Consider the following 20724-nt stretch of genomic DNA (forward strand, 5'->3'; position numbering starts at 1 on the left):
TTCCATGGCATTACAATGGAGAGCCGGGAGGTTATTCTTACTTTCCTGACCACTGTTTATCCCTTGGACTGAAACAAACTACCTGTTGCTGATGACGAGAGCTTGTTTTGTATGGACTGAATGTCTATCTTGTACGATGCAACAGGAAATCCTTCAGAAGCCAAGGCTGAGTTCAAAATTGCACTGATCTTCTCCCCTCACAGGTTTTCAACCAGTCCTGCCTAATCAGCAACAAGGATTCCAAAGCCTGATGGGAGTGCAGCAGTCACCCCAGAGTCAGAACTTGTTGAACAACCAGCAGGGAAATCAGGTGCCTGGTGTGATGGTCCAATATCCAGCCATGTCTTCTTATCAAGTAGGTTTTCACTATTTAAACTTCAAGCAATTTTAATTACACTAATAAATGCAGCAACAACTGTAGGAACTGTAAAATCAATGCTTGTAAAACAAACTTTGACATATGGCTGTTTGAATAATAATTAATCGCACTTGCAAAGCAGTAATATTGTGTTTACATTAAGAATAAATCTAGTTTATTCCCCAGTTTCTTTAACGAAGCTATTAAGTTTCAGTTTACTATTAATCAAGGAGCCATGATCCGAATCCTTTCAGCCAGCTGAACAGTAAATTGTGCAACATTTCCAAATCACCGAGATGAATCGTATTAAAAAGCAAATTAAATATAATGTACAATACGGTATTATTTCTTGGTCATTTGCCTTGTTATCACTCTTTTGTTTTCATCATTCATATAGATTTTGACTTCGTTTTCTGCATTTCCTTTAAAAATAAAACCATTATGTAACATTAAAATAGCTCGAGATTTTCTGACAATTTTTCAGATAATGCAGAACAAGAACACCCCTTATCTTGCAGACTGCACTTCACCAGGACCAGAGAAATATTTTAAAAATTTTCTTAATCCCCTCTGGTCCTCTTATTTGAAGACAATGAGAGAATTTTAAGAATAATGGATTAATGCAACATTATAATATGGATGAATTACCTCTTTTGGAAATCAATTTACAGATCTTACTTAATATTAGTAGGATACATGTACGTCTTTAATATCTGAGAAAGCTCAATGTGGGTTAATAATTACATTTGTTGTGTTGAATTTGGGAAGGTGAAAAATATCTTGCCTCCAGAGGTAAATCTGTAGATTTAACATCTATATTCCAGACATCAAGACAAAAGTAAAAGGCAACAAACCTATTAAGGGTTAGATGTTGCAAATGAAAGGGTTCTTTGTAGATAATAATAATATGCATAATAACAGGAGAAAAAGGCCAATTCAGCTCCTTAAACCTGCTCCATAATTCACTAAAATCATGGTTTATCAACTTTTGATGGCAGTCTTGTTAAATGAAGATATGCAAAATGAGATGTACTCACTGAGTTAATCCTCATTTTAAATACACAGTGTTCGGAAGGGGAGGTCTTGTCTCTCATTTCCTCCGACGAAAGGAAGTAATGTTGATAACTGGAAAATGCAAAGACATACTCACCTAACAGTGAAACATCCTGAAGTCCTAAGTCAGTTTTTTCTTAATAGACAGTGATGGCAGTCAGTGGAGTGGTATGCTGCTCCAGTCAGGTAGGGGATTTTCCAATGATGCTATCTAGGTTGGAGCTTAGAAAGAAGAAGGGAATGATCACTTTGATAGGGTGATTTTCTTTTTAAAAATATTTTTAATTAATTTTGACGATAAAGCAGAAAAAAATCATAAAAGTACAAAAATCAGGAGATCATGTGATGCAGGAGGAGTAGGAGGAGGTGGAATCCTAGAGCTCCCAGGATTGTCAAGAATAAATAGGGTAAAAACCTAACTGAATTTCCAAAATACCAAAAAAGGATGTGGGAAGAAACCTACAACAATCACTAAGAAGAGCAAATTTGCAAGTAAAAGCACAAAAGAATCCCCATTGAAACAAGAGGCCCAACTAGAGATACATTGTGGCAAAGAAAGTGATGGGGTCACCCCGAGGCCTGAGGAGAAAGCTGCAGCTTCAGCTGAATGACCCACCCAGCAAGGAGGACGGGACTTGGGCAAAGACAACACTAAGTACACAAAGAAAGCCTTTCTGAAGCCCCTGGAGATGGGGAGAAGCTTGGGGGCCCCCTCCCACGGTGGAAAGGCCAGGTCAGGTGCCCTCGTGGTATGTGCAAGGCCTGGGATGAAGTCGGTGCCTGTAGCAGTCGTGGGGCAGCGACCCTGAAGAGTGCAGGGAGCGGGCTGGCCCGAACAGAAAAGAAGCAACGGAGAACCAGTGTCAAATCCGGTATTGAGGGGGAGGTTGGTACTCACCTTGGCTCCAGCGGTGGTTCCAGGGCTGTCACACAGTTTGGCAGGTGATGCAGCAGTGAGCGGCGTTGGATCGAGTGTAGGTCCAGCGATGGACGAGAAGAGACAGCAAACACCAGCAGCAGTGGCGATGGGTCCAGGAGCTCTAAAGAGGATGAAGGCAGCGCTGGAGGAAGGCTCCATCAGGCCATGGGACTTAAAAAAAAGAGTCCTGTAAAAACAAAACAAGCAGGGGGTCTCAGAGCCCTCCCTGCATGATGTAACGAACACACTGGGCCGAATAGAAGACAGGCTCTTCCAGGCTGTCGAGAGGAAAGCTCAAGAAATGGGAGGGAAGCTAGACAAGGCACAGGGTACCCTTTCTGGGCTGATAGGTAGGGTGGCTGAAACAGTGGAAAAGGTAGGGAAAAATGAAGACACCATACATGGTATGGTTAATAAATTGCAGATACTACTGAATGAGACGGAGAATAGGAATTTAGATGCCCTTGAGAACTATAGCACGTGAAATAACATTAAAATAATGGGGCTAAGGGAAGGGATGGAGAGCAAAACCCAATTTTTTTTTCAGACCTGGACCCCCGAGGTGCTGGGCAAGGGTATATTAGGAGAAAAGATTGAGATAGAAAGGGCTCATAGATCCCTTTTTCTTTTTTTTTCTTTCTATATTTTTCTTTTTCCCCTCCCCCTCTCCTTCGCTCTCCTCCTCTCTCCTTCCCTTACCTCTCTCTCATTCTTTCCCCTCTGTCTTTCTTTCTACTCCCGTCTCTTGTCGCTCCCCCTCACTCCCTCCCCAGATCCCTTTTCCCAAGACCAGGTCCAGAGCAGAGACCACGTCCTGTCCTGATAAGGTTGTTGCATTATCAGGACAGGCAGAGAATATTAGGGAGCAGTGGCGATAGGTACAAAGAAAAGAGGGTCCCCATAGAAGTAGAAGGAAGTCAAATCTTATTCTACCCAGTGTAGAGCTCGTCGAAAGAACCAAAGACTTGTTGATCCAAACCAAGGCTTTTATTAGCAAAAGACCGGAGCTCTTCACAGGTGGCCGACCAGTCCGGAATGATCCGACCTGGCTAGGGACACAACCCTTTAAGGCCCAAACAATAGGTGTGGCTTAGCTCTCAGCCAATCGCTGTAAGCACAGTCTAGATACAGTAACTATATACACTATGTACATTGGTGATAGATCTGTACTATCACATTCACCCCTTCTTGGAGAATTGACCCTGGAAAAAAAAACAAAAACGAGGGAGAGAATGAAAAGGAAGGGGTAGGTCAAGGACTGTAGCGGTCAGGGGGTCTGACCATCCGGCGTGACCGCCATGGTGCCGGGATTGGGGTCGCTGGAGTGGTGTCGCCAGCGGGCTCATCGGGTGCGACTGCTCCGTCGCTCAATTCCCCAGTCGTTTTGTCGGCAGGGTGGCCCGAGTCATTGGGGTGCTGTTGGTCCTTCTGTTGCGGCACGGGGCCTGGAGCATAAGGAGTTGGGGGGTTTGCTGGGTCTACCGCGTCCTGAGCTAGGTCCCGCACTGAAACAGTGTCCTCCCGCCCGTTTGGGAACTCCACGTATGCGTAATGTGGGTTCGCGTGGAGTAGAGTCACTCGGTCGACCAAGGGGTCGTTCTTTGAGTGCCGGACGTGGCGTCGGCCCCGGGGGTGTCCGTGGCGGCGGCAGCAGCGGCTGTAGCGTCGGCCCCGGAGGTGTCCGTGGCGGCGGCAGCAGCGGCTGTAGCGTCGGCCCGGGAGGTGTCCGTGGCGGCGGCAGCAGCGGCGGTAGCGTCGGCCCCGGGGGTATCCGTGGCGGCGGCGGCAGCAGCGGCGGTAGTGTCAAGTGTTCCGCACGGGGGCGAGAGGCAGGCCATCACCATGGTTGCGACGGTGGGTTGCCCCTTCCGGGTTCGGCGTCTCCGTGACGTCAGGCGTTGCCGTGCAGGGGAGCCCTCGCTCTCATTGGACGAGAGCTCTGGGGAAGAAGAGTTTGAATGGGATAGTGGCGGTTGAGCTTCACACGAGGCACTGTGTTTGCTGGCGGCCATTTTAGACCTACAGACTGCAGCAAAGTGGCCGTTTTTAAGGCACTTCTGGCACCTGGCTTTTCTTGCTGGGCACTGGGACCTGCTGTGCTTGTCCCTCCCGCAGAAATAACATTTTGGGTTCGCATGGGGCAGGGTAGCAGCAGCCGACAGGCCGTCAGGGGTAGGGTAGAAGGGCACTCTACTCACATCAGAATGTGGGGTCCAGTCCCTAGAGAGCTCGGTGGACTTTAAGGCTGCATCCTCCATTGTGATTGCAATCCGGGCCACGTCCTCTAGTTTTTCTACCCCTTGTTCGAGCAAACGCAGCCTCACTTCGTTCGATCGGAGCCCGGCCACATAGGCATCCCGGACGAGGTCGCTAGTGATCTCGGCAGCAGTTTTGTCCACACAGTTACAGTCCTTGCCCAATGCCTTTAATACTTGTAAATATGCCCTGCTGGACTCGCCGGGCTGTTGCTTTCTCGACGCAAGCATGAGCCGGGCATGAACTCTGTTCACCGGTTGATCATACAGTTCCTTCAGTACCTTTATGGCTGCGGTGTAAGTGGTCTCATCCTGGATGTTCTCGTAGACTCTCAAGGACACCATAGACAGCAATGCTGTTAGACGCTGGTTATCCTCCTCTACCTGAATGAATCTCAGGAAGTTTTCAAAGTTCAGCAGCCAGAACTTAAAGGCTTTGAAGGCTGTAGCTGACTGTGGGTCGATATCAAGTTTTTCTGGCCGAGTTAAACGCTCCATCCCTTTCAAAAAAAATTCTTTTTGCTAATAAAATTGTAGAGCTCGTCGAAAGAACCAAAGACTTGTTGATCCAAACCAAGGCTTTTATTAGCAAAAGACCGGAGCTCTTCACAGGTGGCCGACCAGTCCGGAATGATCCGACCTGGCTAGGGACACAACCCTTTAAGGCTCAAACAATAGGTGTGGCTTAGCTCTCAGCCAATCGCTGTAAGCACAGTCTAGATACAGTAACTATATACACTATGTACATTGGTGATAGATCTGTACTATCACACCCAGACATTAGCATGGCACTTTTGAGGGCCAGAAAGGCATTTGAACCAGCCAAGAGGCTGATTAAGCAAAAGGAGTATGACATCCAACCACCCTGAAGATGATATTACCGGGAGGAGAAAGAAAATTTATTGCAGATCCAGAGAAGGTACAGTAATTAGCCAAAGGTCTGCCCACATTGGGGAGTGCAAAGAAGAAGTAAGTCCCAGCTGGGGATCAGCCTACAGTGGTTGTTATTACATTGCGAATTTAGCCCACAGGGATGTACAAATATGTTATGGACTGTAATGATATTTTGGCATTTGAATTGAAAAATGGTCTGAAAAGAAGTTATGCCAAGTAGACAAGAAGTTATAATTACAGTTTTTCCTGGGGAGCACAGGAGATGGAGAGAGGAGTAAATTAGTGCCGGTGGCACCAGAGGAGGTTGGCAACAGAGTAGGGGGAGGGTGAATGTAACATGGGGCAAAGGTTATGTCGGGAGAGTAATAGGGGGGTTCAGGGAAGGTTTGGCTGTGAATGTTTTTTGTGTCTTCTTTTATTATTTTTTTGGTTAGTCATTTGGGTTTTGTCTTTATCTTTGTTCCCACTCTTGTTCCTCACCTAGTTATTTTCGTGGCTCAGATGGTAAGACGTTGGGGGGGGGGGTGGTGGCAGGGGGGGGGGGAACCATTTAGAGGAGTAACCCAGGGGTAATGGCGAATAATGTAAAGTTTGCTACTTTTAATGTTAATGGCTTAAACAGTACAGTGAAGTGGAAAAAGGTCTTGGCACACATTTTAAAAATGGGGACAGATGTGGCCTTCCTTCAAGAGATGCATTTAACTAAGTGGCAACATCAAAAACTAAAAAGGGGGTGGGTGGGTCAAATTAAAAAGCAAGGGGAGTGACAATTCTAGTAGGTAAGAGTGTTCCAGTGCAGGTACAGTAGATGATTACAGGCAAAATGGGAAGATTTGTTATGGTGCACAGTCAGATATATTCAGAATCCTGGACCTAATGAATGTGATGATGAAACAGTGATGATAAAAAAATTTTACAGGACATTTCCCTACAATTGGTGGAGGAGAATGAAAATATTCTAATGGGGGGTGACTTTAATATCTGTCTGTATCCTGTGCTAGATAAATGCACAAAATGGTTAACTAGAACCAGGGCAGCGAAAGCCACCATTGACTGCATGAGGGAGCTGAATATGATAGATGCGTGGTGGAGATAGCTTCCAAGATTTTTCTCAAAGCAACATGACTCCTACTCTAGAATAGTTTTTTCTGGCTTCAGCCCATCTGGAAGGTAGGATCATGGAAGCCAAGTCTAGGGCAAGGTTTCTCTCAGACCTTTCCCCCTTGGCTTTGACTATAGATATGCCAGATAAGCAAGGCACAGCAAGCATATAGGTGGCGTCTTAACACTTTGCTGTTGAAAAAGTCGGAGTTTTGTAGTTTTATAAGAACTCAAATAGCCCTGTTCTGTAAGGACAACTGCCCCTCTACTCCAGAAAAAAAAATTTCTATAGAATATGCTCAAGGCATACTTGAGGGGCCAGATAATTGGGTTGAAAAAGACAGTCAAGAAAAATTATATGAGGGGGAGTGGAGGAATTGGAAAAGGACATTATCCAATTGGAGAAGAATTATCAGGAATCAGGCTCGGAGGACCATTATAGAGCTCTCACAAACAAGAAAATGGAATAATATAAGCTTCAGACGTACAGTATAACCATATAGCCTCTTACAGCACAGAACAGTCCAGTTCGGCCCTACTAGTTCATGCCGTAACAACTCTCCACCCTCCTAGTCCCACTGACCAGCACCTGGTCCATACCCCTCCAGTCCTCTCCTATCCATGTAACTATCCAGTCTTTCCTTAAATGTAACCAATGATCCCGCCTCGACCACGTCTGTCGGAAGCTCATTCCACATCCCCACCACCCTTTGCGTAAAGAAATTTCCCCTCATGTTCCCCTTATAATTTTCCCCCTTCAATCTTAAACCATGGCCTCTAGTTTGAATCTCCCCCACTCTTAATTGAAAAAGCCTATCAACGTTTACTCTGTCCCTTTTAAAATCTTAAACACCTCTATCAAGTCCCCTCTCAATCTTCTACGCTCCAGAGAAAAAAGCCCCAGTCTGCACAACCTTTCTCTGTAACTCAGACCCTGAAATCCTGTCAACATTCTCGTGAACCTTCTCTGTACTCTCTCTATTTTGTTTATATCTTTCCTATAATTTGGTGACCAAAACTGTACACAGTACTCCAAATTTGGCCTCACCAATGCCTTGTACAATTTCATCATAACCTCCCTACTCTTGAATTCAATACTCCGATTTATGAAGCCCAACATTTCAAATGCCTTCTTCACCACACCGTCTACCTGAGTATCAGCCTTGAGGGTACTATTTACCACAACTCCTTTGTTGCTCTGCACATCTCAATAGTCTACCATTTAATGCATATGACCTATTTAGATTTGCCTTTCCAAAATGTAACACCTCACACTTATCTGTATTAAATTCCATCAGCCATTTCTCAGCCCACACCTCCAGCCTTTCTAAATCACCTTTTAATCTACGGTAATCTTCCTCACTGTCCACAACACCACCAATCTTTGTATCATCTGCAAACTTGCTTATCCAATTCTCCACCCCTACTTCCAGATCGTTAATATATATTACAAACAATAGTGGACCCAGGACCGATCCCTGAGGAACTCCACTAGTCACTGGCCTCCAATTGGACAAACAATTTTCTACCACTACTCTCTGACACCTCCCATCCAACCATTGCTGAATCCATTTCACTACCTCCTCATTTATACCTAATGCCTCCACCTTTTTTCCTAATCTCCTGTGGGGAACTTTGTAAAAAGCTTTACTAAAGTCTAAATAGACAACATCCACAGCTTTCCCTTCATCAACCTTTTTTGTAACCCCCTCAAAAAACTCAATCAGGTTTGTCAAGCATGATCTACCCCTGACAAAACCATGCTGATTACTCCCTAGCAATCCCTGTACCTCAAAATAATTGTAAATACCATCCCTCAGAACAATTTCCATCAACTTGCCCACCACAGACGTCAGACTCACGGGCCTATAATTCCCAGGTTTACATTTAGACCCTTTCTTAAACAGCGGAACCACATGCGCCACCCTCCAATCCTTTGGCACTACCCCTGTGGCCAGTGACATCCTAAATATCTCTGTTAATGGCCCCACTATCTGTCCACTAGCTTCCCTGAGTGTCCTTGGGAATATTTTGTCCGGTCCCGGAGATTTATCCACCTTTATCTTTTTCAACACAGCCATCACTACCTCCTCGGTTATCCTTATATGCTTCATTACCTCCCCACTATTTTTCTTTACCTCAACTGGTTCAATATTTTTTTCCCTAGTGAATACTGAGGCAAAGAAATCATTCAAAATTTCCCCCATTTCCTCTGACTTCTCACTCAGCCTACCCTCACTATCTACAAAGGGTCCAATTTTATCCCTCACTAATCTTTTACTTTTAATGTACTTATAGAAACCCTTTGGATTTATTTTTACTCTGTCTGCCAAAGCCTCTTCGTGCCTTTTTTTGGCCTTTCTAATTTCTTTCTTAAGATTCCTTCTACACTCCTTGTAGTCCTCCTTCAAATTGTCAGCTGTCTGTTCTTTATACCTCTTGTACACCTCCCTTTTTCTCCTAACCAAATTTCCAATATTCCTCGAAAACCAAGCCTCCCTATGACTTCCAGCCTTTCCTTTGATCCTCACTGGGACATAACTACTCTGTACCCTCAAAATTTCTTTTTTGAATATCCTCCATTTCTCATTTACACCCTCACCTGAAAATATCCTGTCCCACTCAATACTCCCCAAATCCCTTCTTATTCCTTCGAAATTTGCTCTTCTCCAATCCAGAACCTCAACTTTAGGCCCCTCCTTGCTCCTCCCTAAAACTACCTTAAAAACTAACAGAATTATGATCACTAGACCCAATTGGATCTCCAACATTAATGTCTGATACCTGACCTAGCTCGTTCCCTAATAGGAGATCCAGTATTACACTATCCCGAGTCGGTTCTTCTACTAATTGATTCAGAAAACAATCTTGAACACATTTAACCAACTCTAGCCCATCCAGCCCTCTAACTGTATGGGTATCCATTCAATGTGAGGGAAGTTAAAATCTCCCATGATCACTACCTTATGATTCTCACACATATACGTTATCTCTCTACACATTTGTTCCTCTAGTTTTCTTGACCCATTTGGTGGTCTGTAATACACCCCTATTAGCATCCTCATGTCTCCTTCACCCCTCAATTTCACCCAAACAGCCTCACTGGACGATCCCTCCAGACCATCTTTCCCCCTCACGGCAGTAATGTCCTCCTTAACAAGCAGAGCAACCCCCTTTTTTACCCCCTGATCTATCACATCTAAAACAAATGTATCCTGGAACATTAAGTTGCCAGTCCTGCCCCTCTTGTAGCCAGGTCTCACTAATTGCCACAATATCATGACCCCAAGTATCTGTCCATGCTCTAAGCTCATCTACCTTGTTCACTATGCTTCTTGCATTAAAATATATGCATTTCAGAGAATGATCCTCACATACATTTTCTTTTCTACCTTCTACCCTAATCTCAATCCTACCTTTGTTATCGTTTTTATTCTTATCTAGGTGGCCATGCTCCCTTGACTCTGCTCTCACACTCTGTTCCCCACCCCCCTGCCAAACTAGTTTAAACATTCCCCCACAGCTCTAGCAAATCTGCTTGCCAGCACATTGGTCCCCCTCCAGTTCAAGTGGAGTCCATCCCTTTTGTACAGGTCGGACCTTCCCCAGAAGAGATCCCAATGATCCAGAAATCTTATCCCTTTCCCCCTGCACCATCTCTTTAGCCACGCATTCATCCTCCACATCCTCCTATTTCTACCCTCACTAGCGCGTGGCACCGGCAGCAAAATAAGTAAATGAAGCATCTCGATCTTTCACATCCAACTCATTCAATATTGGTAAATTCAAACTAGATTAAAAAAAGAATCAATTTGATCCATTTCTTGATCACCCTCTGATGTATATAAATTTTTATGAAATTTTAAAAATTCCTCATTGATATCCTCTCATTTATATGTAATCTCACCATTTTTCCTAATGCCATTATTGTTCTTGATACTTTCTCAGTTTTAAGTTGCCACGCCAAAACCTTATGGGCTCTTTCACCTAACTCATAATAATGTTGCTTAGATCGCAAAATCATTTTTTCATATTTATAAGTTTGTGAAGTATTATAGCATAACTTCAATTTAGATAATTGTATCTTATCATCCTCAGAATATTTTCTCTGTAATTTTTTCTCCAAACTTTCAATTTCCTTTTCCAAACTTAAACTTTCTAATAAATATTGCTTTTTAATCCTTGCTGTATTGCTAATAATTTGACCCCTCAAATATGCTTTTAAAGCATCCCATAAAATAAATTTACTCTGTACTGAACCTTCATTCATTTGTAAATAAAAAGTGATTTGATCTTTTACATATTTAATAAAATCTGGTCTCTTTAATAACATTTCATTAAATCTCCAACAATAAGCTGAAACATTTAACCAACAACAAAGAATGATCAGACAATAATCTACTTTTATATTCTGCATCATTAAATCTCCCTTGTAACTGTGCAGAAATAAAAAAATAAGTCTATTCTAGAAAAAGAATTATGCCGAGCTGAATAAAAAGAAAAATCTTTTTCAGTTGGATTGAGCTTCCTCCATATTTCCACTAAATTCAGATCTTTCATCATCTCAAACAATCTTTTATGACCTGGCCATAAAGGTCAAATTAATGCTTTATTCATTGTTTTTTTCTGTAATGATACAAATAATTAAATATTTTTTTCCAAAAAAAAGTAACAGGGTACAATATTTAAGGCATTTTCTTGCATACACATTGGATAACATGTCTTTGAAGGTATTGCTACAGCTATGTTTTACATTTTTCATATCCTTTTCTGAAAGACTGGGAAATGATTTGTTGTCGGTCATTTAATTCCATGTATCAGTTATAATTAAGAACATCCTTCTGGTATACAAAAAATCAACAGAAGTCTGAAAGGGTTGCTCACAGTACACATCCATGTCTATTCTCTGCCTGTCTGATTCCTGGTTTCCAATTTACGCATGTAAATGGATATTTCATAGTAATCTTAGATTCTTGGAGTTGACAATGGTGACCAAAACTTCAGCACTGAAACAATGCCATTCAGGGACCGAGTAGTGCCGTCAATGCTACTGGTTGTTTACTGCAGCCTTTGACACTTCTACATCGCGTCTGACAAGAAGTAACGCTATCAGCTGCTTTTGGGCGGGAAACCGTTTTATGGCTCCCATTTGACAGCTCGTTGACTCTAGCGGTAGCCAGTTAGCGCTATTGTGTTAAAAGGATTAGGCGGGCATCAGGATATGGTTTTGTAGAAGAGGTGAGAATTGATTCCTGTCTGAGACTTTGATAGCCTTAAGCTTGTACCCTGCTCTCTGGAAGCTTCTTGACTGAATAAACTTATGTTGAGTCTTACTTATAATTATTTCTGTGTGGTTATTTTAAACCACAATTTCTACATTTCTACACTTGTTTAACACATTCAGAGGCAAGGGGTTTGTCCTTTTTGTGGTCATTGCATGTTGATTTACTCTGATGTCCATTTTCTATCTTATCTTTATCATTTCTTATTTCCCTCCTTTCCCTTTGGATTTCTCTTTTTGATTGAATACACCTTTGATCCTCTGGTTTAAAATCCTCTCTATCTCAAGTTATACAGCTCACAAAAATACTAATTCCAGTAAAGCCCAATGGTACAGCACTCACTTTCACCAGTTTGGTGTCTTCCCCACGAACCAGATTTTATTTTTTCCACATTAGCCTTTGACTTTAGACCAATTTTCATATCTCCAAGAAAGCAATCCAGGCATTGAGATATGTTTATTAATTTGGTGGCTAGCTTGTCATGCTAATAATCCAGAATCTCTTTCTTTACCCTTCTATGTTATTGGTGCTTGTATACATCATAACAACTGGATCTTCTCAGAGCAAATATTCTGTACCTACCTTCTCGTCTCTCACTCTCATCACTGTACTGTTCCCTACTACCAGTACATCTTTTTTCTTCTCTTAGACCATAAGACACAGGAGCAGAAAGAGGCTATTCAATCCATCAAGTCTGACCTGCCATTCAATCATAATCCATTCACCCATTCAGCCCCACTCCCTGGCCTTCTTCCCATAACTTTTGATTCCCTGGCTAATCAAGAACCTCTCAATTTCTTCCTTAAATACATCCAATGACTCGATGTCCACAACTGCCTGTGACAACAAATTCCCCAGATTTATTACCCTCTGACCAAAGAAATTTCTCCGAATCTCTGTTCTAAGTGGCTGCCATTCAATCCTGAAGTTGTTCCCTCCTGTCCTGGACTCTCCTATCAAGGGAAACAATGTTTCTACATCTTTCTGTCCCCACCTTTCAACCTCCTCCCAGCATTGCTTCCTTAGCACCCTACTCATGGGTGCTGTCTGTGTGGAGTTTGCACATTTGAATCTCTAGTTTTCTTGCATGCCATAAGAATTCACTACCTACAGAATAAGGATTAGTGTGCCTAGGTTTCGAGTTAAGGTAGGCCAATTAGGACAAAGGAAAGGAGAAATTTCCTAACTCTGCAAGCAGTAATTCCTTGGAATTTTCTATTGCAAATAGTTATTTTGTTCATTCAAAACAGACACCTGTAGATTTCTGGACTTTAAAGGAATCTATGAATACCAGATGGCACAATAGCATGAAGTATGCTGGAGACATGAGAACATTCCTTAGACCCAGCCCTTCCAGAATACACAGGGAATCTGCTCCTACTTCCAACTCTCCATATTTGGAGGACTTTTTTTTCCATGATAGTGGTAATGGATGTCTGTAATCTTCTGTAGATAACGCCAGTCCGTCGACTGCTCAGATTCCAGATAAGATCATTGACTAATCTATACCATTTGTTGGAATTGCTATTCTCTTATGTTTGTTCCCATTGGAATCACCTGTGGGCACCTGTGTCCTCTGAGAAGATGGCACATTAAATTTCATGGCCTTCTGTCCTGACTGCAGCATGTTTGCATAAGTTATCCCACTGCATTAAACTCATTCATTAAACCTAGTTTCTATTTTCCTCATGGAGCCAGCAGCTGAGATGCTGCTTGGTTGTATAAAGGGCATTGACAGTGTATCCTCTATCTCCATCACTTTAGACTCTTCCTTCTCAAGAAGCAGGACTAAGCAGGTAGGATTCTTTATGTCATAACAAGGGCACTGGCAAGTGGAAAAGCACATTGAAATGCAGGAGGAACTTAGCTGATCTTTTCAGCATCCAAAAAAGCAAAGATATATTGCTGCCATTTCAGGCCTGAGCCCTTTTTCAAGGAATAAGCAGAATGAACCAGAAACAGGAAATCTCAGAAAGTCTCAAAAATCAGACAAAGCTGGTTAGGGGAGGAATACAGACCAACAAAAAGAGTTAATTGGATATGATAAGAGACGAGGTAAGAATTTATCATGTTTGTGCAAAATAAAACAGAAAAGGGGGGAAGAGAGAGGACTGGGGGAAGGTGATGGGGAAGAAATGGGGGGTTGGGTAAGGTTTAACAAATGCCAGAGAAGTGGATATTAATGCCATCGGTTGGAGGGTGCCCAGTTGGAAGATGAGGGGTTGTTCCTCTAACTTACGGATGGTCTTGGTCTCAGTCTGGCAGTGCATGAGAGCTTGGACAGACATGTTGGCAAGGGAATGGGATGGGGAATTGAAATGCGTGGCCTCTGGGAAATTTATGCTTTTGTGGTGGACAGAGCCAAGGTGCTCAGCATCATGATCTCCCAGTCTGTGTCCAGTCTCTTTGATGTAGAGAACACCACAACGGGAGCACTGGATGCAGTGGATGACCCCTACAGATTCACAAGTGAAATGTTGCTTCACTTGGAAGGACTGTTGGGACCCTGAATGGTGGTGAGGGAGGAGGTATGGGAGCAAGTGAAGCATCCCCTGTGGCTACAGGTGTAGGTCCCAAGGGGTCGACTGGTGGGGAGGGAGGAGTGGACAAGGGAGTCACAGAGAGTCAGTGGAAGGCAGAGAGGGGAATATGTGTCTATTAGTGGGATCACATGGTAGGTAGCAGAAATAAGATGATAAGTGGAGCACTTGATGGATGGAGATGTAACATCCATCAGCAAACACAGGAATTAGATGTATTGAAAATAATCTTCCGTTTTGACCAGCTCAGGTTAGAAAAGTTTAAATGATTTGTCTTTGCATCCACAGTGTCAACAGTTCATTTAATATTTTATTCATGAGCATCATTTGGTAAATATATCATTTTAGACCAGGAGGTTAAGCCACTGAAGATCTATGGGAAATGTGAGATCAATGATTAAATGTTAATTATAATTTGTTTTTTTGAAAATCCAAAGTATCATTGCATCAACGCATAGTCTTGCAATCTGGGAACTCTTTATTATCTTTGTTATCAGTTTATCTTTTGTAGTCATTATCTATTTTTAATTTAATATATACTTTTGTTTTTTTTTAATAAGACACCTGTTCAGCTGCATATATCAGCTGCATCTGTACATTGTAAAATGTATATGACATAAACTCATGATTATAATCATTATCAAATGGATTGGCCATTAACCTGTTATAAATATTTTATTCTTAGGTGCCAATAACTCAGAGTTCTCAAGGGATGTCTCAACAATCTTACCCACAGACTATCGTACTATCCAATCAGTCAGGTCAAGGAACACTTCCATCCACTGGAATGTCTGTCTTTTGTAATGTAATACCTCCTTCTCCTCAAAACAATCTAAGGTTGGTAGCACCCCACTGTCCTGCCAGTAATGTCCCAGTGCTCCCTGCCAATTGCAGAACAAACTGTACAAGCCTTAGCAGCACTGGATGGCAGGTCAAATACTGAAATGGTGGCAATGTGTGATTAAGATATCTAAAAGCATTTTTGGACATAGTAGCTTAACAAAAATATTCAAACATCAGTTGAAGAACAGGTGTTTAAGTTCTCAGTTAATCACTGCTGGTACTGTTTAAAAAGTAAAAAATGTATTTAAAAAATGTTGGTTACTGCTGCATTTTAGTCATGTCCCTGCTAGGTATGCTTTTGTAGCGTAGCTAAGTGACATGGATTCTCTGGGGTAAGATCTCTCCTACCAGTGAGCTCCACTGTGTAGATTGTAATATCCCAGTACTGGTTAGTTTTGTACTTTGTGTTGAGTTTGTGAAGCTGAAAAGTATTAAAATTATTATAATAAAATATACATTGTACCAAAGCTGAAACAGAAGGAATTGTCGGATGGAAGGAATTATTTATAGATACTATAGCATTTTTTTAATGGATATATACTGCATTGTAGTGTTTAATCATAATAAAACTATTTGATCTCTTGGATAAAGGTCACATTTCTACCATGTGATTTGTCTTCTATTTTGATATTTTTATTTGTTGAGTGCCAGTTTAAGTATTTTGACAGGAGCTCAATTTTTTTTCAGAAACTAGCTGCTAATTCATTTTTGCACTGAAGTTGCAGCTATGACTGAAGTAAGACTAACTTTGTTTGCGTATCTATTATCGTACAGTAGAATACATGTTTGCTCATTTTAAACCATTGTGACTCAAAATAATTATTTACGAGTTTGAGTAAATAGCCTGCTTTTCTCCAACTTTTGACACGTCAATAGATTCAAGTTAAATTTAATGATCCCCATACCATCTAAATACATAAGCTATTAATAAGGATCTTATTTAAGTACCGGTAGATAAGTATTTTTATAAGCTGGTTAATATTTTGGAACTAATAATATTGCTAATCTTCATGATGTTAATGCTACTTGTGTGATGTGAAATAGATTTTCATTGAGATATTTATGTTCAAAACTTCCGACACTACCAGAAATATTGACTGTGATCCATCCAAGGTAATATCTGCTCATGAGAAAACAAGCAAGCTTTCCTAATCACTCGCTCTTATTTGTAAATCACCAAATTGAATTGCCAATTGCCAAGTTGAATTGTTCTGATGAGTTACAAGTAGATAGCATAAAATTTTGGATTTCCACCCTCTGTAGTATTTTGCTATTGGAACATTTTATTTTTCATCTGAATCGTTGGTGGGAAATGAATTTGTAATGAGGTTCCTTTCGAAATTTCCAGCATTTGATATCTATGTTGGGCTGATCCTAAACTGCTGAAGTTTATTCCATTTTATTCACACACTACTCATTGAATCATTCTGCAGGGTTCTGAAAACTGATCTCCAAGGAGAGTAACAAATGTTTAATTTCAACATTCCATGCTCGACGTTAAAGTTGTCATTAAGGCAAATTAGGATTCCATCAGTTGATTCACCTTAATTTGCATACCTGCAGAAGTTACAACTTAAAGCTATTTTGTTAAACCCGCTCGTGTTTTGTATCATGAGAGTGTTTGTAGATGAGGACAAAGATAACTTGGTAATGGCCATATGAAACATGATGAAAAAAACCAATGATGTTTCATAAAATTTCATGAAGACCCTTTTGCTACTTGTATATATATATTTAAGAGATAAAATTATCATCTTAAACAAATATAATTTCAGATTTATTCTCCAATGTATCATTGCATAATTAATCTTTCCAGTGGGAGTGATGGTGATATTTACTACCCATTATAGGTAACAGATAATCACTAACTCAGAAACAAAATCTCTAATTTTCCCCTTCTTCAGGCTGATATCTGTACCCTTTGTCAATGTATAGGCAAGAAGTAGACAGGCTCCTGAATAAAGCTGGGGGGAGGGGAGAAGAATAGGGTAGGGAACTGGAGGACAGAGAGATGGGAAAAGAGAGGGATGGGGAAGAGCTTAATGGAAACTGGAGATGTTAATGCCATCTGATTGGAGAGTATCCAGATGGAATATTAGGTGTTGTTCTGACAATTTGTGGGTAACCTCGGTTTGGCAGTGCATGAGGCCATGTTGGTGTGGGAATGGGGATGTGGAATTAAAATGGTTGGCCATTGGGACATCTCCATTATTGAAGCAACAGACTAAAGATGCTCAATAAAATGATCTTCCAGTCTGCTTCCAGTCTCTCCAATGTAGAATAGGCCACAATGGAGGAAGTAGATGCAATAGGATCAGTCTGGAGTGTACCAAAAGGAATGAAGTTCCGTTCAGAAAATTGTTGTGCATTCCTTCTTCAATTGCACATTTCAGTTATGTTCCAAGTCATAACAAATAAGGGAAATATTTTATAAAATGAAATAACTGACAGGCAAATGAATTAAATGAGTACATGGGTATGATTTGCATAGGTTGGAAATATAGGGCTGGCATCATTTTTTTCACCAGACTAAACATTCTGTCAGGTTGCCAAATAATAAAGGCAACCATATGGAACACAACAAATTTCTAAAATGACCTTTCAGGTCGAGTCACATTTTGGTAGCCTGAGGTACTGGCATAGATGTCTTATTGTTCAAGAGCCTTTAATTTATGTAGCGCTCCTTTTATAGTATTGCTGTTAAATGGAGTAGCATTGAATTTTCTGATCTAATTTCTACATTCTTTCAGTATCTCTTCTCTCCATGTACGTTCACTACACTAACATGGCAGTTGTATTTTGCGTTGTTACCCTCACTATGGTTTGGAATTAGAATACATAAAATATAAGGTCCCTGCTTTCTCTGCATACTGAATATTACACCAATTCTTAGCAGAAGTAACTGTAAATTGGAATAATAACAGAACCTTTCATTTTTAACATTTATTTAAAATGGGAAACATATAATTTTATTACAATTACCAGCCATTTATAGATTTTTGAATTCTTCTGCCCTCAACTAGAGAATTCAAAGGTTTTCAATTGAAGGTTCAAAACAAGTAGCCTGTGAAACAATCCTCTTAGCCTGGCACCTATCACTAGATATTAAAATCTAAATGCTGCTTTTCATTGTAATTTCATGCCTTTAAAAATGTTTATTGTGTTACCTTTCCTGCCTTGGCCGAAACATTTTGAATTATTGAGCTCCAAGTGGTGAGAGGAAGTCCCACAGTAGGCTAATACTGTATATCATATGAATATATCTACATAAAATGGGACGGCCCAATCCCATTTTTCTGATGAATTGATGGTGCTGAAATTCTTTTCTTCCACCTCGGAATGTTCCCTTGGATGTTGAACACAGATTTAACTGTAAACATGTCTTTCTAGATTTGTCATATTATATGAATAAGATTAAATGTATCTGTAAATTTACCTGGCAACAAGACTTTAAATAGCCAACACTAATCAATGTATTTTTAGATGGATAGTTGAATGTACTTTTAATTTTTTTCTTTTTTGATAATCTTTTTTTATTTGAATAATAATAGCAGATAAAGGAAATTGTATATGATCACACACAGTATTTGTACAGCTTCAATAAACAGTGTTGTGTAAATACTTAATATGTCAAAGCTTTCTCTTACTTTATCCATTAAATAGAAAATTTGATTTTGGGTTCATATCTTGTTTGTTAATGATTGTGGTCTTTTGAGACTCAACTATAACATTTCACTATATATTCAAGCAAATCTGCATGATAAACAAAAGGAAGAAGATGGAGCCAGTACACATTTTGTTATAAGATGAGAATCACACAGCACAACAGAAGCATATATGCCTGTGTAATTATCCCCAGTTCCGTCTATAGCCCTGTATATTGTTAGGTCTGCTTTGTTCATGAATGAGTGAGACAAACACCGGGCTGAGTCGAAATCAGGGTTCTTTGTTCTTTATTACCGGATTGTAACACTTGCGACTAAACATGTTAGTCGGAGAATGCATTCTGCCGTTATCAGCAAAATGGTGATTTTTTATACCCTTGGATATGTGCTTAGAACATCATCATATCATTACTTGTCCAATGACTAAAACTGTTGCTATCCTTTCCCTGCTAGCTTCCTGCCTCTCAATCCATCAATGTCTCTCTTATCTTGTAAGTACAAGGATGCATTCACATCTTGTTACTGCCCCGTACATTCCCATCTCATGATGTTTTACCTTACAATATGTATCCATTTTTGTAGTGTATATTAGATAGCTATGTATACAAAAGAACCTTCCTGAAATGACATCTCCATTTATCTTCAATTTGTTTCTTCTGATCTCCAGATTTCTGATGTCACAGCATTTTGTATTTTTATTCTCTTTCTGCACTTCTTTTAGAATCAGGCGATTGACTCTATCTTGCCTCTCCTCTCTGTTCCTCCTCATATTCTGTTAGATTCCATCTGCTTATCCAATCCCATACTGCCAAACTGTCTGATATCCTGAAATAGGTTCTGTCCAGAATCAGAATTAGAATTGGGTTTATTGTCATGTCATGTCACAGAATTTCTTGTTTTGCAACAGCAGTAATTGTGCGTTACAAGTGCAAAAATGGCTACAAATTACATTTCCTTAAATACACTATTTAAAAATAAATAATTAGTGCAAAAGAAGAGAAAAAGGTGAGGTCGTGTCTGGGTTTCATTGTCAATTCAGAAATCTGATGGCAGAGCGGAAGAAGCTATTTTTGAAACATTGTGGTTTCTTCTTCAGACTCCTGTACCTCCTTCTTGATGGTAGAAATGAAAAGAGGGCATGGCCTGGGAGGTGAGGGTCCTTGATGATAGAGGCTGCTTTCTTGAGACACTGCCTCAAACATGCCCCTAATGGAGTGAAGGCTAATGTCCATGATGGCTCTGTCTGAGTTTAGCACCCTCTGTAGCCTTTTCCTGTTCTGTGGCAGTGATGCCATCAGTCAGAATGCTCTCCATGCTACACCTGTAGAAATTTGCAAGTCTTTGGTGACATACCAAATCTCCTCAAACTCCAAATGAAATATAGCCACTGGTGAGCCTTCTTCATGATTGCATTGACATGATGGCCCCAGGACAGATCTTCAGTGATGTTGATACCCAAGAATTTGAAATTCTTTACCCTCTCCACTGTTGACCTCTGAATGAGGACTGGTTTGTGTTCTCCTGATTTCCCCTTCCTGAAGTCCACAGTCAGTTCCTTAGTTTTGCGAACATCAAGTGCAAAGTTGTTGTTGAGATTACGATGCAAGTAGCTGCAGCAGCCATCATCAAGGATCCACACAACCCAGCAGACACACTGATCTTGTTGCTACCATCAGGATAAAGATATAGGTGACCCAAGACTTACACCACCAGGTTCAGCAACAGCTGTTACCCCTCAACCATCAAACTCCTCAACAATAAACTCAATCAGGGACTTATTTAAGGACTCTTACATTTGTACTTTTTTTCCTCTC

The 20724-nt window shown here is 40.9% G+C and overlaps 1 protein-coding gene across 4 annotated transcripts in view; it reads left to right on the top strand.

Moving 5' to 3' along the window:
* arpp21 (cAMP-regulated phosphoprotein, 21) overlaps positions 1-18787 on the top strand; it is a 338413-nt gene extending 319626 nt beyond the window's left edge. For all 4 annotated transcript variants that reach the window (XM_069920751.1, XM_069920753.1, XM_069920752.1 and 1 more), the window contains 2 exons: positions 204-355; positions 15088-18787. In XM_069920751.1, the coding sequence (XP_069776852.1) occupies positions 204-355; positions 15088-15345 (410 nt within the window). In that variant the 3' untranslated portion in view covers positions 15346-18787. The remainder of the gene's footprint in view (positions 1-203; positions 356-15087) is intronic.
* Positions 18788-20724: the final 1937 nt, after the last annotated feature.

This window comes from Narcine bancroftii, chromosome 2 (genome assembly GCF_036971445.1).
Source record: "Narcine bancroftii isolate sNarBan1 chromosome 2, sNarBan1.hap1, whole genome shotgun sequence".
In the NCBI taxonomy this organism is placed as follows: Eukaryota; Metazoa; Chordata; class Chondrichthyes; order Torpediniformes; family Narcinidae; genus Narcine; species Narcine bancroftii.